The following is a 16,457-nucleotide window of genomic DNA, read 5'->3' as shown; positions in this document are numbered from 1 at the left end:
TTCTCAAGTTGGCCAAGCTCTTCACTACATCAGGATTTGCACAATGCACCCATGGCTCCAACACGATCCCCTCAACTGGCATGTACACTTGAAAACTCTAAGTCAGTCTCCTGACCTTCTGCTAGGCCGATCTGTGCACATCCTTGTAAAATCCAGCTTTAGGAAGAACCCTGATTAGTCAGTTTTAGAAGAATCCGCACCTTAGATACCTGCTATTCCAATAATATCTGATCCAAATTCCTCACTCCCCACTCTTGGTATCTGATCACAGGATTCGGTAGGAATCCTGTTACACTGGTTTAGCCAGATTTCCCCCAGATCTGAAGTCTCCTCATAGTAATTTTCCAGCCACAAAACCCCCTGCTTGTTGGTTGTGAATTCCCAAATGTCTTCATTGTATTGTGAACGGAGACCAGTTCCATACTGGTGTAACTTTTCCTCTGTTGCAATAATCCTGAATAAAATTCGCCTTTACCGTATAAACCTGTGTCTGTCTCTGGTTTTCTTTGACACAGCTCCCACAGTTGATTACTGCTCAGGCAAGAAAGCTCCTTCCCAGTACCCTGCAAATTCCCAAATATCCCAGAGAGGCTCAACTTCGAGTCTGCCCACTTTGGACCTTTCCATTTCATCCCTGGAGTTTTCTTCAGAGAATTAGTTACAACCTGCCACTTTAAAACAGTGGTCTTGGGCTTCCCTGGTGGCGCAGTGGTTGAGAGTCCGCCTGCTGATGCAGAGGACGCGGGTTCGTGCCCCGGTCCGGGAAGATCCCACATACCGTGGAGCGGCTGGGCCCGTGAGCCATGACCGCTCAGCGCCAGCCCGTCCAGAGCCTGTGCTCCGCAACAGGAGAGGCCACAACAGTGAGAGGCCCGCGTACCTCAAAAATAAATAAATAAAATAAAACAATGGTCTTTTTGGATCTCATGGAAGCTGCAAACCCATAGAAACATCCCCACCTGAGACACTGCACTTTCCCCATTTCCACTAACATTCGAGTGAAGTCTCTCAGTCAGTCCTCTCCAAAATTTAGGTTGTTTGACAGCTCAGGGTTCCTTGGTTCCTTCTGATCCCGTCAACAAAGGGAATCTACCAGTTATTCACTGCATGGCAGTGGGCAGATTCCTCTACTGAGTAAGACCCCAATCCACCAGGTTAAAAATGCAGAGAGATAGCAGTGACCTCTAGATTTTCTGTGAAGGTTAATGTCTGAACTAGTGGATAAAAAGTGTCAGCACCAGTGCTCACCCAGTTTGTGTTCAATAAACAGAGATGGTTATGATTACTGTTGTTGCAGATCTCACTATACTGCAACTCATTAGTAAAGGTGCTTGATGGCCTGGGAGTTAAAAGTCTATTGAGTACAATTTACTTTAGCCCAATTTTATGTAAAAGCCATTTATACCCATGGTAGAAGTATGGTGAAAAGAATCTTCAGGAAAGATACCAAGATGGAGAACAACCTTCAAATAATCCTTGCCTTGGCAACCGGTGGTATACAAGAATGTTTGGGCACTGTATGGAATCGGGGGTGGGAGGCATGGAAAATTCTGGGGGTGGAGAGAAGGTCCAGCTTTCTTTGTGTCCTGAAACTTCAAAAGAATCTCTGTGTGGTGTAGCTGGGGTGGAACTCATACCTGAACGTGGCAGACCCTTAAACACCAAATACAGCTTCTGAATTTTGTTTGGAAGAGGTGTTGGTATTTGTGAACAGTGCTTAATATGAAGAGAAAAACAGAATTTTATTTCTGTGCCCATTGCTATTACCTTGATCAGAATCTGTGCTGAACTTAGTTAAGTTTTAGAAAACAGTAATTATCAAAATATAGTTGGAAAGGGGACAATGGGACTATGGTTCAGCTTCCAAGACCCCTGGAAAATGGGTGGGGCTATTTGCCATCTGGGAATTATCCTCTGCGGGGAAAAAACCTAAAGGAAAACATCTCTTCTTAGCAGCTGCCCCTGGATGACAGGGTTATTTGTGACTGACCATGTTCATGTCTCCCCCTGGTTCCAAGTTCCCAAACAGCCCACAGTGCCCACCCTCAGTGGGTCTCAGTCTTGGAAATGCCTGACTTCCCAGGGCTCCCAGCCTCTCCCTCTTCTCACATTCTCAGATTAGCCTTTTCATGCCTGTGTGCTGTGCTGATACCATCTTTCTGGGAGGAAACACCGTCAGAGATGACACTGCCTCCTCTTAGCCACTCCCTTTTAATTTCTAAACTCCACCCAGAGAATAGCCTTTAAATCTTCTCCCTTCTCAGGAGAAAAAAACAACAACAACAACAACTATGTTTTCCACTGTTTGTCTCATTCACATGGTCCCTTTAGGAATGCCCAGCTCCATGCTGCCCAGCCCCACCCTTCTCACTGTGATTTTGACCTGACCTCCTTCAGAGAAGCCTTGACATAAGGCTGGAAAACCAACCACATCCCCCAAAGAACTTCCCTTGCTGCCCGAATCAGCTCATGATCTCCCATGTTTCCGACATAACACCTAAGTGACACTTGATACAGGGATGGATTTATTGTGTTTCCGTTGGGAACAACACCACTGCCTTCATGAAGCTCTTTTTATTCTGGGACATTTTGATAATTGTGATACGGTCAAAGATCCCCCAACACTGATGCTTTAAATTTTTGTTTTTCCTATCCAATATCACAAATCAATAGCCCCTTCCCTGTCTCATACCCACAGGTATAACTATTGGTATTGGCCAAACCCAATTAATATTTGTGGAGTGAATCAAGGAACGTGCCTTTGACTCCAATACCCCTCCTTCGTTCTTTCTCTTTCCTGAATGAATATCTGATTCAATCCATTCCTCTTGAGATAGACAAAGATCCCATCAGGATTAACCTGATGGACAGTCTGGAATCTAATCAGGTATGCTTTCTGATTGGAAGTTAGTAGTTGGAAAGAAGGAAGTTGTGATTAGAAAGGTATATAAAATCTTCCTGTACCAAAGAAGAGATGCAGAATCCAGTCACTTCCCAGATTTTCCGAGGAGTCTGAGGTCCTAGCACCACCCCGCCAATATCATCAGAGCTGGTCAGTTACATACCTCAGCTAAGGACACCCTCATCTTACCCATGATCTCTGTGTCTTGAATGGTGGCATGTAGCTTGGTATGGAAGGTTTCTTATTTCTTTTCAGATAAACTGATTTAAGATTTTGGTTTTACCTCTAAGTGTAATTTTGCCTTAATCCAAAATACTTTGATTTGTGCTTTGGTTTATATTATTTCTAAATGTCTTAACCAAACAGATATTCTTTTTAATGAAAAGTATCTCTTTGGAATTTTATTTCTTGGCGTTTAAAATATTTACTTTGTGCAAATAGCATTCATTTCAGGGGCATCTCCTTCATCTTTCTCAGCCAAGTTAACTGTGGGAATTGAAGATGGAGGCTGTTCTGGACCACATGATGCTCCTATTCCCATAGTTCTGGGGCCCTAAGTGATGGTCTGAAAGTTTTCCCCCAAGAAAGATAAGGGACAATGTTAAGGCTCATGGTGCACACTTACCACTGGGACATGAATTAAGCAAAGCAGTGGGTGGAAATGGATGGACTAGTGGTTGCCTTTCCTTCTCCTTGGTACTTGTGAGATACTTGTTCTGCTGCTAGTAGGAAAGAGTTATGGCTTTGTGCCCGCTGAAACTAGAGTGGAATTGGGGAAAATTGAGGCACTTCTACCACTGTGCTAAGTCCCTCTGAAGGGTGGGGAGACAATGGAGGCTTGCTCATGCTTGGCATGAAAAGGATGTCTTGTTCTCTGATGGCTTCCACAGGTCCTTTTGGAAAAGATCAGAATGAGTATCTGGAATCCACCCAGACTCCTGGACCTGGTGGGAATGAGCCTGCTGAGGGATGAGGCCTTGGCCTTTGCTGCTCTGGAGGATCTACCCACAGAGTTCTTCCCATCACTGTTCATGGAGGCCTTCCATGGGAGACACAGTGAGACCCTGAAGGCCATGGTGCAAACCTGGCCCTTTGTACGCCTGCCTCTGGGAGGCCTGATGGAGATGCCTCATGTGGGGACCTTACAAGCAGTGTTGGATGGGCTTGATGTCCTGCTTGCCCAGAAGGATTGCCCCAGGTGAGTCTGCCAGGTAGGCTGGTAGGGTCCTAGACATTGTTGAAGAGACAGCTGGTGTCGTAAGAGTGGGTAGCCAAGGGATGGACCAGAGGCTTCTGGTGATGCCAAGGAAGAAGCTCAGAGGCCTTGGCCATTGCGGAGCTCACTTTGGGAAATGCCTTCTGGAAGTGTAGGAATGCCTAAGATGCAGGGGAGCCTGAAAGAACATGCCCCCACAGCCTTCTAGTGATGATTAAAGGTACTAGAAGTAGAAAACCAGAAAGAATGGAAGTGGGAAAGGAGATGGAGGAAAGAAAGGCAGAGAGGGAAGAAGAGGACAAGGCAGCAGGTGACGTCAGGAACGTGAAGTAAAAGCACACGTGGGAAGTGAGTGTTGCCTAAATTCTGAGACTGTGGTTTCATTATGTGTGGATCTTAAACCATCCCTGCCAATCTGCTGTTTCCCCCACAGGAGGTGCAAACTGCGGGTGCTGGATTTAAGGAATACTGGCCAGGACTTCTGGAGCATGTGGTCTGGATCCAACGTCCGTGTGTCCTCAAGCTCATCAATGGCACCAGTGGCTGAGGACAGGTCAAGGACAGAGCAGCCCTTGGCTCCCTTGGAGGTGTTTATAGAACTTTGCCTCAGTGAAGGGACCATGGATGAATTCTTTATCTACCTCATGCAGTGGGTGGAGAAGAGAAAAGTTTCCATACACCTGTGCTGTAAGAAGCTGAAAATTGTTACAATGTCCATGGAAAATATTATGAAGGTCCTGAATATGGTGCAACTGGACTGTATCCAGGAGGTGCAAGTGAATTGCACCTGGCATCTGTCCACCCTGGCCGTGTTTGCTCCTCTCCTGGGCCAGATGGGTAATGTGCAGAGACTCTTTCTCTCCCCCATTCTTGTGTCTGCCTTTGAGGAGTTGGAACAGCAGCACGTTGTCCAAATTACCTCTCAGTTCCTCAGGCTGCACCACCTCCGGGGTCTCCGTATGGAATCTCCCTCCTTCCTCCAAGGTCGCCTGGACCAGATGCTCAGATGCTGACCGAGTAACAGAGAACACAACACTAGAACGTCACGTGCATTGTTTCCTTTGTTGCTCTACCTTGAAGTGTGGCATCCCATAACCACACAAATCAAGGTAGAGGGACAAAGTGCGATAGAGGCTCTGGAAAGGGACACCATGCTAGGAAGCTATAGATTGGAGGGTTCAGATGTATCAGTGTTTGTGATTTCTTTCTCAGAAAGAGATGTCTTTGTTCAGGTGACTTAAAAAAAAAAAACAGGTAAGAGGGCACTGAAGAGGGGAAAGAACCTCAGACCTGAGTATTTCTAGAGGAACTCTGCGCTCAACCGTTTTGTGACCACAGTGAGCCTGTCTCAAATTCCCCATCTGTAAAATGTTGCTTGTGCTCCAGATTAGGTAATTAATATATGGGAAATGCATGATTCTGGTGGTAAGGAATGGGGAGCCAAAAGCAAAATAAAAAGTGGTAGGTGGTTTGCAGATGATGCAGGGATGTAACTGAGCCCCTGCAGACTGGAGACCCCAGTTGATGATGTGGGATCTTGTCCAGGTTGGTTCTCTGTGCATGTCTCCCTCCAGCCTCATCTGGCCCAGAGATATGGGCACCTGGGGCTCAAGTAGTGAGCTAAAGGCACCCTGATTTGAGAGTATTTTTTGTTTGCTTCAACTCTAAATATGAAAATTCAGTGATGCCCACTCTTGATTGGGACTCTGTGCTAGGCTCTCCTCTGAGCATGTTCTAGTGAATTCCACTCTTTTTGTTCATCCGCAAAAGGAAGTGCAGTATGTTGTACCCTGCTTGACTGATGAGGAGAGAGAGCTTTCAAGATTCTGTGTACTTATCTCAGCCAAACAAAGAAGATGACAGGAGTCAGGCTAACATGAGATTGGGCCTTCTGGGTACTGATTGTTATCAGATGGTCAAAATGACCTTGGCCTTGGGTAAATCACTTATCTCCCACCTTGAGGTCACGTTCCATCCCAGTTTCCAAGACCTAATTCCTCAGTTTCTCTCCCAGGTGCCTGAAGACTCCCTTGGAGAACCTCGCAATAACTCACTGCCTGATTACAGAATCAGACTTGAAACATCTGTCCCAGTGCCTGAACATCAGTCAGCTAAAGGGCCTGGATCTGAGTGGTGTCCCACTGACTGACGTTAGTCCTGAGCTCCTCCAAGTTCTGCTGGAGAAAGTTGCAGCCACGCTCCAGGAACTGGACTTAAATCTGTGTGGAATCATGGACTGTCAACTTGAGGCCATCCTGCCTGCCCTGAGCCACTGCTCCCAGCTCAGGACCTTCAGCATTTGTGGGAACCTCCTCTCCATGGCCATCATGGAGAAGCTGCTGCGTCATACTGATGGACTGCCCAGTTTAATCCTAGAGCTGTATCCTGCCCCAAGGGAGAGTTACAGCTCTCAGAGAATTCTACACCTGGGACGACTTGCCCAGCTTCAGGCTGAGCTGATTGAGATTATGAGGAACTTAGGAAGGCCCAGGACCATCTGGATTAGCTCTAGCCCCTGTCCTCGCTGGGGCAATGAGATATTCTGTCATGAGAAAACCATTATATACTGCTGTTTTGTCCCTCCCTAGTTGGTTGCCTCTATGAAAAGCATTCTTCTGGTCCCTGGAAACTGAAACCTAGGAAATAGGTGCATTGTGAAGAGAACACAGACCTATGGTTTCAGGCATCTGCTCAACGTGAATGTGAAAAGGAAAGGTGACCCAGCAGGGGTACAAGATTGAAGGGGACTTAGGTTGTTTCCATCTCTGGGCTATTGTAAATAGAGCTGCAATGAATCTTTTGGTACATGACTCTTTTTGAATTTTGGTTTTCTCAGGGTATATGCCCAGTAGTGGGATTGCTGGGTCACATGGTAGTTCTATTTGTAGTGCCCATCATCGGATGAATGGATAAAGAAGATGTGGCACATATACACAATGGAATATTACTCAGCCATAAAAAGAAACGAAATTGAGCTATCTGTAATGAGGTGGATAGACCTAGAGTCTGTCATACAGAGTGAAGTAAGTCAGAAAGAGAAAGACAAATACCGTATGCTAACACATATATATGGAATTTAAGAAAAAGAAAATGTCATGAAGAACCTAGGGGTAAGACAGGAATAAAGACACCTACTGGAGAACGGACTTGAGGATGTGGGGAGGGGGAAGGGTGAGCTGTGACAGGGCGAGAGAGAGGCATGGACATATATACACTAACAAACGTAAGGTAGATAGCTAGTGGGAAGCAGCCGCATGGCACAGGGATATCGGCTCGGTGCTCTGTGACCGCTTGGAGGGGTGGAATAGGGAGGGTGGGAGGGAGGGAGACGCAAGAGGGAAGAGATATGGGAACATATGTATATGTATAACTGATTCACTTTGTTATAAAGCAGAAACTAACACACCATTGTAAAGCAATTATACCCCAATAAAGATGTTAAAAGAAAAAAATATATATAATTGTCTCAAAGTGAAAAAAAAAAAAGGTTGAAGGGGAAAAGTTGACTCAAGGAGTTGATGGGAAATTCAGGGTGTTGGTGCGCCAGGGATGGAGTGGATATAGGGGTGGAGGAACATGAATCAAAAGCCTCGGTTGCCTTGCAAAAGGAAGATAATGATACAAACCCAGCTCATTAGACATTTGTAAGTTCCAATGAGATAATGCACTTGAGGGCTTGGCCCTGGAGCTAGCATACACTAAGAGATAACTAAATGAGTCTTTCCCTTCTTTTTCTCTCCTAGTGGAAACCTCAGTATCTACATTCCTCTAGCTTACCCTCTACTCCTTACAACAGGGTGGAGAGCAAACCCAGGGCCTGAAATGGGTCTCACCTTTCACATGTGGACACCAATGAATCATGGTTCACTCAAGCTGCTCTCTCAGCCAGTGCAGGGAGGAGGAAAGGAGGGCATAGGAGAGATTGGATTCATCTCTAGTGATAGACATTCTGAGCCTCAGGTCTCCTAGGCCACCAGCTGGTAGATCAGACAGGAGGATATAAATCGGTTTTGTAAGCAGGACTGTATACGTCAGTACTTTTTAAAAATTTTGCTGTCCTGTTAATACTAGCTGAGTTTAAATATTTGCACATTTATATGAATATTAAATACATGAAATTTCTTTGAAAATTATAGAGGTAATTTAGTACTTGTAAAGAATGCATGTGGATTTTTAAAAAAATGTTGAACTTCCTTTGGCGTCTCAAGACAAATAAGACATGAAAACTGATTTTAGAGATCAATGAATGAGATTTTTTCTCCTTTAAAAATATTTACAATAATAAAATTTTAGAGCTAGGATTACAATTATATTTTTTAAAGTAGACTTTATTTTTTAGAGCAGTTTTAGATTCACAGTGAAATTGAGCAGAAAGTACAGAGAGTTCCCATTTGTCTCTTGCCCCCACGTGTACAGCCTCCCTGGATATCCAAATCTCCCACCAGAAGAGTACATTTGTTATAATTTATGAATCTACACTGAGACATCCTTATCAACCAAACTTCATCGTTTACACCAAGGTCCACTCTTAGGGTTGTACATTCTATGGGTTTTGACAAATGTATAGTTGCATGTATCTACTAGTGCAGTATCATATGGAGTATTTTCACTGCACTAACTTATAAGAACCTGCTGTATAGCACAGGGAACTCTACTCAATACTCTGCAATGGCCTGTATGGGAAACAAATGTAAAAAAAAAAAAAGAGAGAGAGTGGATATATGTATATGTGTAACTGATTCACTTTGCTGTACACCTGAAACTAACATAACATTGTAAATCAACTATACTCCAATAAACTTTTTTTTTAAAAACCCTCTTTGCTTTGCCTATTTATCTTTTCCACCCCCCAGTCCCTGGCCACCACTGATATTTTTGCTTTCCCCAGAGCTTTGCCTTTTCCAAATTGTCATATAGAGTTACAGATGTAGGAAACAATGTTATGGTTTCCAGGGTGGAAAGGTGGGGGAGGGATAAATTGGGAGATTGGGATTGACATATACACACTGCTATATATAAAATAGATAACTAGTAAGAACCCACTTTATAGCACAGGGAAGTCTACTCAATACTTTGTAATGACCTATATGGGAAAAGAATCTAAAAAAGAGTGGATATACGTATATGTAGAACTGATTCACTTTGCTGTACAGCAGAAAGTAACACAACATTGTAAATCATGTATGCTCCAATAAAAATTTTTAGAAAAGAAAAAATGTCATATTTCTGGACTCATACAGTATGTAGCCTTTTCAGATTGACTTCTTTCACTTACTAAGTTTCCTCCATGTCTTTTCATGTTTTGATCCCATTCCTTGTCTGAATACACCACAGTTTATTTGCTCACTCATATACTGAAGGACAGCTTTCTTGCTTCTTTGGTTTGCTGCTAAAATCATCTATGTGCATGTTTGGTTTGGACATACGTTTTCAACTCATTTGGATAGATACCAAGGAACGAGGCTGCTGGATCATACGAAAAGGGTACGTATTACAATTTTTTCTGTTGACAAACTTACCTGTTAGACAATGATGAAATAAAACTTATATTTTAAGGCAGGACAAGAAAAACATTAAACAGAAAAGTCTCTCTCTGTGTTTGTCTGGGCCTCCTGCCTGCCTAATATGCAATGAGCTCCTCAAAGATGGGAGCGCCTGCTCAACATTAAAGATCAATTTTTTTTCTTCTGATGTCAGCAATGTAACTTCTTAAAAGAACAGTGCTCTTTCCCAGCTCTGTAGGGGTTCATGGTGACTTGCTGCTCACCTTGTACGTGCTTACCTGGACTATGTATCCTTGGTGAACTTCATGTAAAACATCAGGATGTCATTCTGATGAGTGATCCTTTGACTCAGAAATGTACATGACTGTGCCTTTGACGTCTAACACATGGAACAGTTCCCAGGGCTTTTTGAGAATCTGCTTCCTGGGTTATAATCCTCAGTCTGGCTCAAATAAAATTCCCTTTTTTTTCTTCTTAACTTGAGAGTTAATTGAATTTTCATCAACAACATTAATAGTCTCATAAAGTGCAGGGACTGTGTCTCTATCACCCTGTGGTCCTGCAGCTGAACAAGAAGCCTGGTGTGGCAGTAAATGCTTATAACTGTGGGCGCATGGACATATTTAACAACGGTTTATAGCCAAATGTTATTTTGCACTGAAATGCACATTTGGGGAAAGTCAACACTAACTGTCTACCAATAACAAATAAATTGGATACGGAAGAAACAGCACTTGTGGTCAATGCATTTGGACATATAAGTTGTACTTGGAAGTGTAACTGAGCAGAACCCTATGGGCCCTTCCCAGGACAGACTCCCCCTCATGTCCTGCACCTGCCTCTTGTTTGTAGAAAACCTTTATCCTCCTAGGCCTATCCTGAGTTCCAAAGAATAAACAGAAAATATGATAAAATGCAGAAACAAAGGAAAATAATCAAGCAGGACAAAATAATAATAGCTTAGCCATTAAACAAATTCAAAGACCTTTAGTTCCTCCTCAAGGGCTATAGATAACATTCTGAGCCATATCCTTGAGCTACTTTGAAAACACTGAATGAAGTGAACTCCAGGCTGCTACAAGCACATAGAGACCAGAGGGGTCGGAAGCAGAAGCTTGATGATGTTTATTCCTGATTACCTCATCACCAACAACCAGAAGAATGTCCATGAGCTGATCACACACCCTACAAAACTCTCTCTCACCCTGTCTTTAAAAATCTTTTCCTGAAAGTCATCAGGGAATTAGGGTCTTTTGAGCAACAGTTGCCCCCGTTCTTTGCTTGGTGCCTGCAATAAATGCTACACTTTCCTTCATCACTCTCAGTATCAGTAGATTGGCTTCACTGCACACAGATCAGTGGACCCGAGTTTGGCTCAGTAACAAAAGAAACCTTCATTTGTTTCCCATACTTTTGTTGGTTTTGCCCAAGTAAGACAGGACTATACTCTCAATGTAAAACATCCCAACAATACAGAGAGAAGAAACATCTCCCCTGAACTTCCTCTTCATCCCAGGCCCCTCTCCAGAGAGTTCAGTTTAGTGTACTTTCCAGACTTCTCTCTGACTTTCTGTACATTTATTTTTGCATGTGCTAACATCTGGTTCAGCTTCCCTTATAGAAACGGTGTCTTAGTGATTCAGATCATCTTGCTTTTTTACGTTTAAGGGTGGGTCTTAAGGATCAGTACTCTTCATATCAGCGGGCATATAGTAGTCCATAAAATGAATGGCCCACAATTTAACACTTTGTCTCCTTATGTAAATTTAGGTTGCTCCAATGTTTTGCTGTTCTTGCCAACCATAGAGTAATAAAAATCCTTGTACTCCCCAAAGCTTCTCTTTGGTTTCTCAATGCTTTCTCCCTGTATATAGCCCTGTTGTTCCTGAATTATCCATTTCATCCTCTTAGAAGATAATTTTCCTCAACTTATGTCAAGCTCACCACTATATTCTATTTTTTTAATTAGCAAAAAGGGGGAAAAGAAAATGTCACTGGATTTCAAATCATCCTCCAGTGCTTCTATCAGTAAGCTGAGCTGCTTTATTTTTTTTTTTAATTGAGGTATAGTTGAAGTACAATGTTATATAAGTTTCAGGTGTACAACATACTAAATCACAATTTTTAAAGTTTATACTACTTTTATAGTTATTATGATAAAATATTGGCTATATTCTCTGTGCTGTACAATATATACTCCTAGCTTATTTATTTTATACGTTGTACTTAGTATCTCTTAATCCCCTAACCCTGTCTTACCCCTCTCCCTTCCCTCTCCCTACTGGTAAACACTAGTTTGTTCTCTGTATCTGTGAGTCTGTTTCTCTTTTGTTATATTTACTAGTTTATTTTATTTTTCAGATTCCACATATAAGTGATGTCATACAGTATTTATATTTTCTGTCTGACATTTCATTATACATAATACACTCCAAGTCCATCCATGTTGTTGCAAATGTTAAAATTTCTTTCTTTTTTATGACTGAGTAGTATTCCATTGTGCGTGTGGAATATACCACTTCTTTATCCATTCAACTGTTGATGGACACTTAGGCTGCTTCCATATCTTGGCTTTTTAAATAATGCTGCTGTGCACATTGGGATGCGTGTATCTTTTAGAATTATTGTACTTGGGGTTTTTAGGTATATACCCAGTAGTGAAATTGTTGAGTCATATGATAGTTATATTTTTAGTTTTTAGAGAAACCTCTGTCCTGTTTTCCACAGTGGCTGCACCAATTCACATTCCCACCTACAGTGTATGAGGGTTCCCTTTTCTCCACCCCTGGCCGACATTTGTGATCTGTGGTTTTTTTGATGATCGTCCTTCCGACAGGTGTGAAATGATATCTCACTGTGTTTTTTATTTGCATTTCCCTGATGATTAACAACACTGAACATCTTTCACTGTGACTGTTGACCATCTGTATGTCTTCTTTGGAAAAATGTCCATTCAAGTCTTCTGCCCATTTTTTTTTTTTTGCTGTTGAGTTGTATCAGCTGTTTCTATGTTATTTTGGATATTATCTCCTTATTGGTCATATCATTGGCAAATATTTTCTCCCATTCAGAAGGTTGTCTTTTTATTTTGTCCATGGTTTCCTTTGCTGTGCAAAAGCTTTTAAGTTTAATTAGGGAACATTTGTTTATTTTTGCTCTTGTTTCCTTTGTTTTAGGAGACATATCAAAAAAATATTGCAATGATTTGTGTCAAAGAGTGTTCCACCTAAGTTTTCTTCTGGGAGTTTTATGGTTTGGGGCCTTACATTTAGGTCTTTAATCCATTTTTTGTTTATTTTTGTGTATGATGTTATAAAATGTTCTAATTTCATTCTTTTACATGTAGGTGTCCAATTTTACCAGCACCAATTATTGAAGAGATTGTCTTTTCTCCATTGTATATTCTTGCCTCCTTTGTCGTAGATCAATTGACCATAAGTGTGTAGGGTTTTTTCTGTGCTCTCTATTCTGTTCCATATATATATTTTTTAATTTATTTATTTTATTTTTGGCTGCGTTGAGTCCCCGCTGTCGCACATGGGCTCTCTCCAGTTGCAGGGAGCGGGGGCTCTTTGTTGCGGTGCACAGGCTTCTCACTACGGTGGCCTCTCCCGTTGCGGAGCATGGGCTCTAGGCTCATGGGCTTCAGTAGTTGTGGTGCACAAGGGCCTAGTTGCTGCGCAGCATGTGGGATCCTCCCAGACCAGGGCCCGAACCCGTGTCCCCTGCATTGGCAGGCGTACTCTCAACCACTGTGCCACCAGGGAAGCCCGTGTTCCATATTTTTATGTTTCTGGGTTTGTTTGTTTGTTTTGCCAGTACCATACTGTTTTGATTAGTGTATCTGTGCAATGTAGTCTAAAGCAGCAGCATGATACCTCCAACTCTGTTCTTCTTTCTCAAGATTGTTTTGGCTATTTGTGGTCTTTTTCTGTTTCTGTACAAATTTTAAAATAATTCTAGTTCTATGAAAAATGCTGTTGTTATTTTGATAGGGGTTGCACTGAATTCCTAGATTGCCTTGGGAAGTATGGTCATTTTCACAATATTGATTCTTCTAATCCATGAACATGGTATATCTTTACATCTGTTTGTGTTAGTTTCTGGCTGGAGACCCAAGATCTTCTGGACAACTGGGCAAGGGGTGAAGCTCAGAGGTAGCCAGATGAGAGAGGAGAGGACACTGGACTAGGGACAGGCCTTGGAAGAGCAAAAGCTTAGAAAAAGACCAAGAGTGTTACTGAGTGAGGAACGTCTAATTCAGTCCCCTCTGGAGTGGTGTCAGATTGCTGTGGTTATGGAAATAAAGCTGGAACTGGAGAACAGTTGACCTCAAGGTGGACCTAAAGCTCTTCTCAAGAACCTTCCATCAGAGCAGCATTTATGTCTATGCAGGAGAGCACACTGGGCTGTGTCTGTGTTAGTTGTCAACCACATCCTGGGTCCTGGGCTCTAAGTCACCTTCTTCCTGCAGGTTCTTCTCTTCAATGGACAGAGGCTGGTATGAGGGGCTCCTGAAAAAAGAGGTATCATCAGAATACTACACAGGGGGTCAATGATGCTAACAGGAATGGAGGATGGGAGTTTGGGGCTGACTCATCAGCAATGTTGCAGCATCCCATCACTCCTCATGTGTCCACTTTTCCAAAGTCTGAAGAACTGTGTCCTGAGAACATGGATGAGAAGTGTTCTGAGGTGGCCTCAATGACTGTGCACAGTGAGATCTAGGAGTGCTGAGGATGAAATTTCAGTTATAGAGATGAGGATTTGTGCTTCTATTAATAAGTTCAGGGGGCATAATTTACTTCCCAAGACCAGTGACTTTTGTTGAATTGCTGTTTTGGTGGTGCTCCAGGAAGGAATGTGTGTCCCAAGAGTAATCCACAGTAATAAAATTGCAGTGCAGGTGACTAGTTCAGGCACCACCAGGCTAGGTGTGTGGTCTGGGTCAGAGCCAAGGGATTGGAACAGAGTCTCTTGGGTCCCTCCATGGAGAGGCCTCCAGGGGGAGTTACCCTCTTACCCCAGACCACAAGTTTCTGCCTGGTTTGCCTTATCCTACAGAAAACACATTTCAAGTTCACCTGCATCCCATATTTCTCTACATTCTGCCTATTTGCAGGGGACTGCATGTTTCTGACCTCACAATTCATACTAAATATCATTCTGGCAAAGAAGACATGCAGATGGCCAACAGGTACTTGAAAAAATGCTCAGCATCACTAATCAGGGAAATGCATATCAAAACTACAATGAAATATCACCTCACAAAATTTAGAATGGCTGTTATCAAGAAGACAAGAGATAACGAGTGACGTGAGGGTGTGGAGAAAAGGGAACCCTCCTGCACTGTTGTTGGGGATGTAGTTTGGTGCAGCCAGTACGGAAAACAGCATGGATGTGAATTTTAAATAAAAAATAGAACTACCATTTGATCCAGCAATTCCACTTCTGGGAAGGAAATGAAGTCACTGTCTCAAAAAGAATCTCCACCCCCATGTTCACTGAAGCATTATTCACAGTAGCAAGATATGGAAACAATCTAAGTGCTTGTCAATGGATGATGAAGAAAATGTGAATAATATACAATATATATTATTCTGGTTGGTCAGATACACCACACTAATACTGGTAGGAATATTTCCCTCCTGCTGTTCCAGCCACTTGCTGACTAGAGCCCTTTCTCCTTCAAAGGAGCCAACCTTCACAGGGAGACAACCTGGTGAGGTGCCTTATGTGGATAAAAGGCACGTAAATTCAGACCCTGCTCCCTCCATTTTCTTGCATGTGACCTTGAACCAGTCAAGGGCGACCCTCTCTCCATGGTCTCTGTTCCTCTCAGGCTCACACCCCTCTTCTCCCAGAGATTCAGAAAGGAGGAAAGCACCTGAAGAAAAGATGAAGAAGCCCCGGAGGAAGTGACACGGGCTGGAAATTTCAGACTAACGAAACTCTCCGGGAATTTCATGATGTCAGAAGCATGAAGGATCAAATGTTGGGGGCTGATACAAACTTAGAAAGGAGGATGACAATTTACAAAGCATAGAAACGATGTTGGCTCCCCGTTGACAATTATGCCATGGGAAGAAGGCAGTCCCTGCTCATACTACTCTTGATAAGTTTATTACAAAGAAATACAGCACTTTAATTCTCAAAGTTTTAAAATCCAGTGTACTAAATAAATATTCCTTTTACTGTTTTTACATTTACATATATATTTATAACTACATCAAGTGAGTTCTTAACTTTTCTAAAGGTTATGTAATAATCATCATTTTTACTATTGATTATTAAGATTGTGCTGTAGCTTCAGTTTGCATGTTTATTTTTATTGGGGAGGAAAAATGTTTTCTGTAACCTTCAATGTTCTTCAGCTGGTATAAGAATCAAGTTAATCAGAGAACAAAAGAACAAAATTAATTACAAACCTACAGGAGTCAGACAAGTGCAGTGAAACCCAAGGAGAAGCCAAACAATTGAGGCTCATGTGTGATCTCAGGACACGGGATGGGAGAGAGTGCCAGGTCTTCAACGGGGAAGAATGTGATTCACAGAAGAGCTAGTAATTTGTTTGGTAATTAGATGTTTGTCCTCCCGTACAGATACACCACTCAGATAAAGTTATCTCTTGATAATAGCTCTCTCTCTGGCCCAGGCCCCCTTTCTAAATTCTTTTAGGTAGTTCAGAGAGAGGGAAAAGGTTTTCTTTGTTTCAGTCTGCTGTGTCTTGATTGCCTACAGCTCAAAACAGTAAGTATACCAGTGTTGCACATTGGGAAGGGCTCTTTTTTAGTCCCTTTACCTTCCTGCACTACTGTGGTCTAGGTACACATCT

General features: G+C 42.6%; 1 protein-coding gene across 1 annotated transcript; it reads left to right on the top strand.

The window, feature by feature from the left end:
• Positions 1-3,813: 3,813 nt before the first annotated feature.
• LOC132515611 (PRAME family member 27-like) lies at positions 3,814-15,544 on the top strand. Its single transcript, XM_060141976.1, has 4 exons — positions 3,814-4,100; positions 4,552-5,118; positions 6,121-6,603; positions 15,487-15,544. Exons 1-4 carry the CDS (start codon positions 3,814-3,816, stop codon positions 15,542-15,544), a joined length of 1,395 nt encoding a protein of 464 aa, XP_059997959.1.
• The last annotated feature ends 913 nt before the right edge of the window (positions 15,545-16,457 follow it).

The sequence above is a fragment of the Lagenorhynchus albirostris genome, chromosome 2 (genome assembly GCF_949774975.1).
Source record: "Lagenorhynchus albirostris chromosome 2, mLagAlb1.1, whole genome shotgun sequence".
Taxonomy (NCBI): domain Eukaryota; kingdom Metazoa; phylum Chordata; class Mammalia; order Artiodactyla; family Delphinidae; genus Lagenorhynchus; species Lagenorhynchus albirostris.
This window is presented reverse-complemented; position numbering and strand designations above follow the sequence as displayed.

What these genes read in the sequence shown, in the direction of transcription:
- LOC132515611 (XM_060141976.1), top strand. Translation starts at nt 3,814, where the DNA reads ATGAGTATCTGGAATCCACCCAGACTCCTGGACCTGGTGGGAATGAGC. An exon ending in GCCCAGAAGGATTGCCCCAG is followed by an intron (nt 4,101 to 4,551) that starts GTGAGTCTGCCA and finishes TTTCCCCCACAG; the next exon opens with GAGGTGCAAACTGCGGGTGC. An exon ending in CAAGGTCGCCTGGACCAGAT is followed by an intron (nt 5,119 to 6,120) that starts GCTCAGATGCTG and finishes CTAATTCCTCAG; the next exon opens with TTTCTCTCCCAGGTGCCTGA.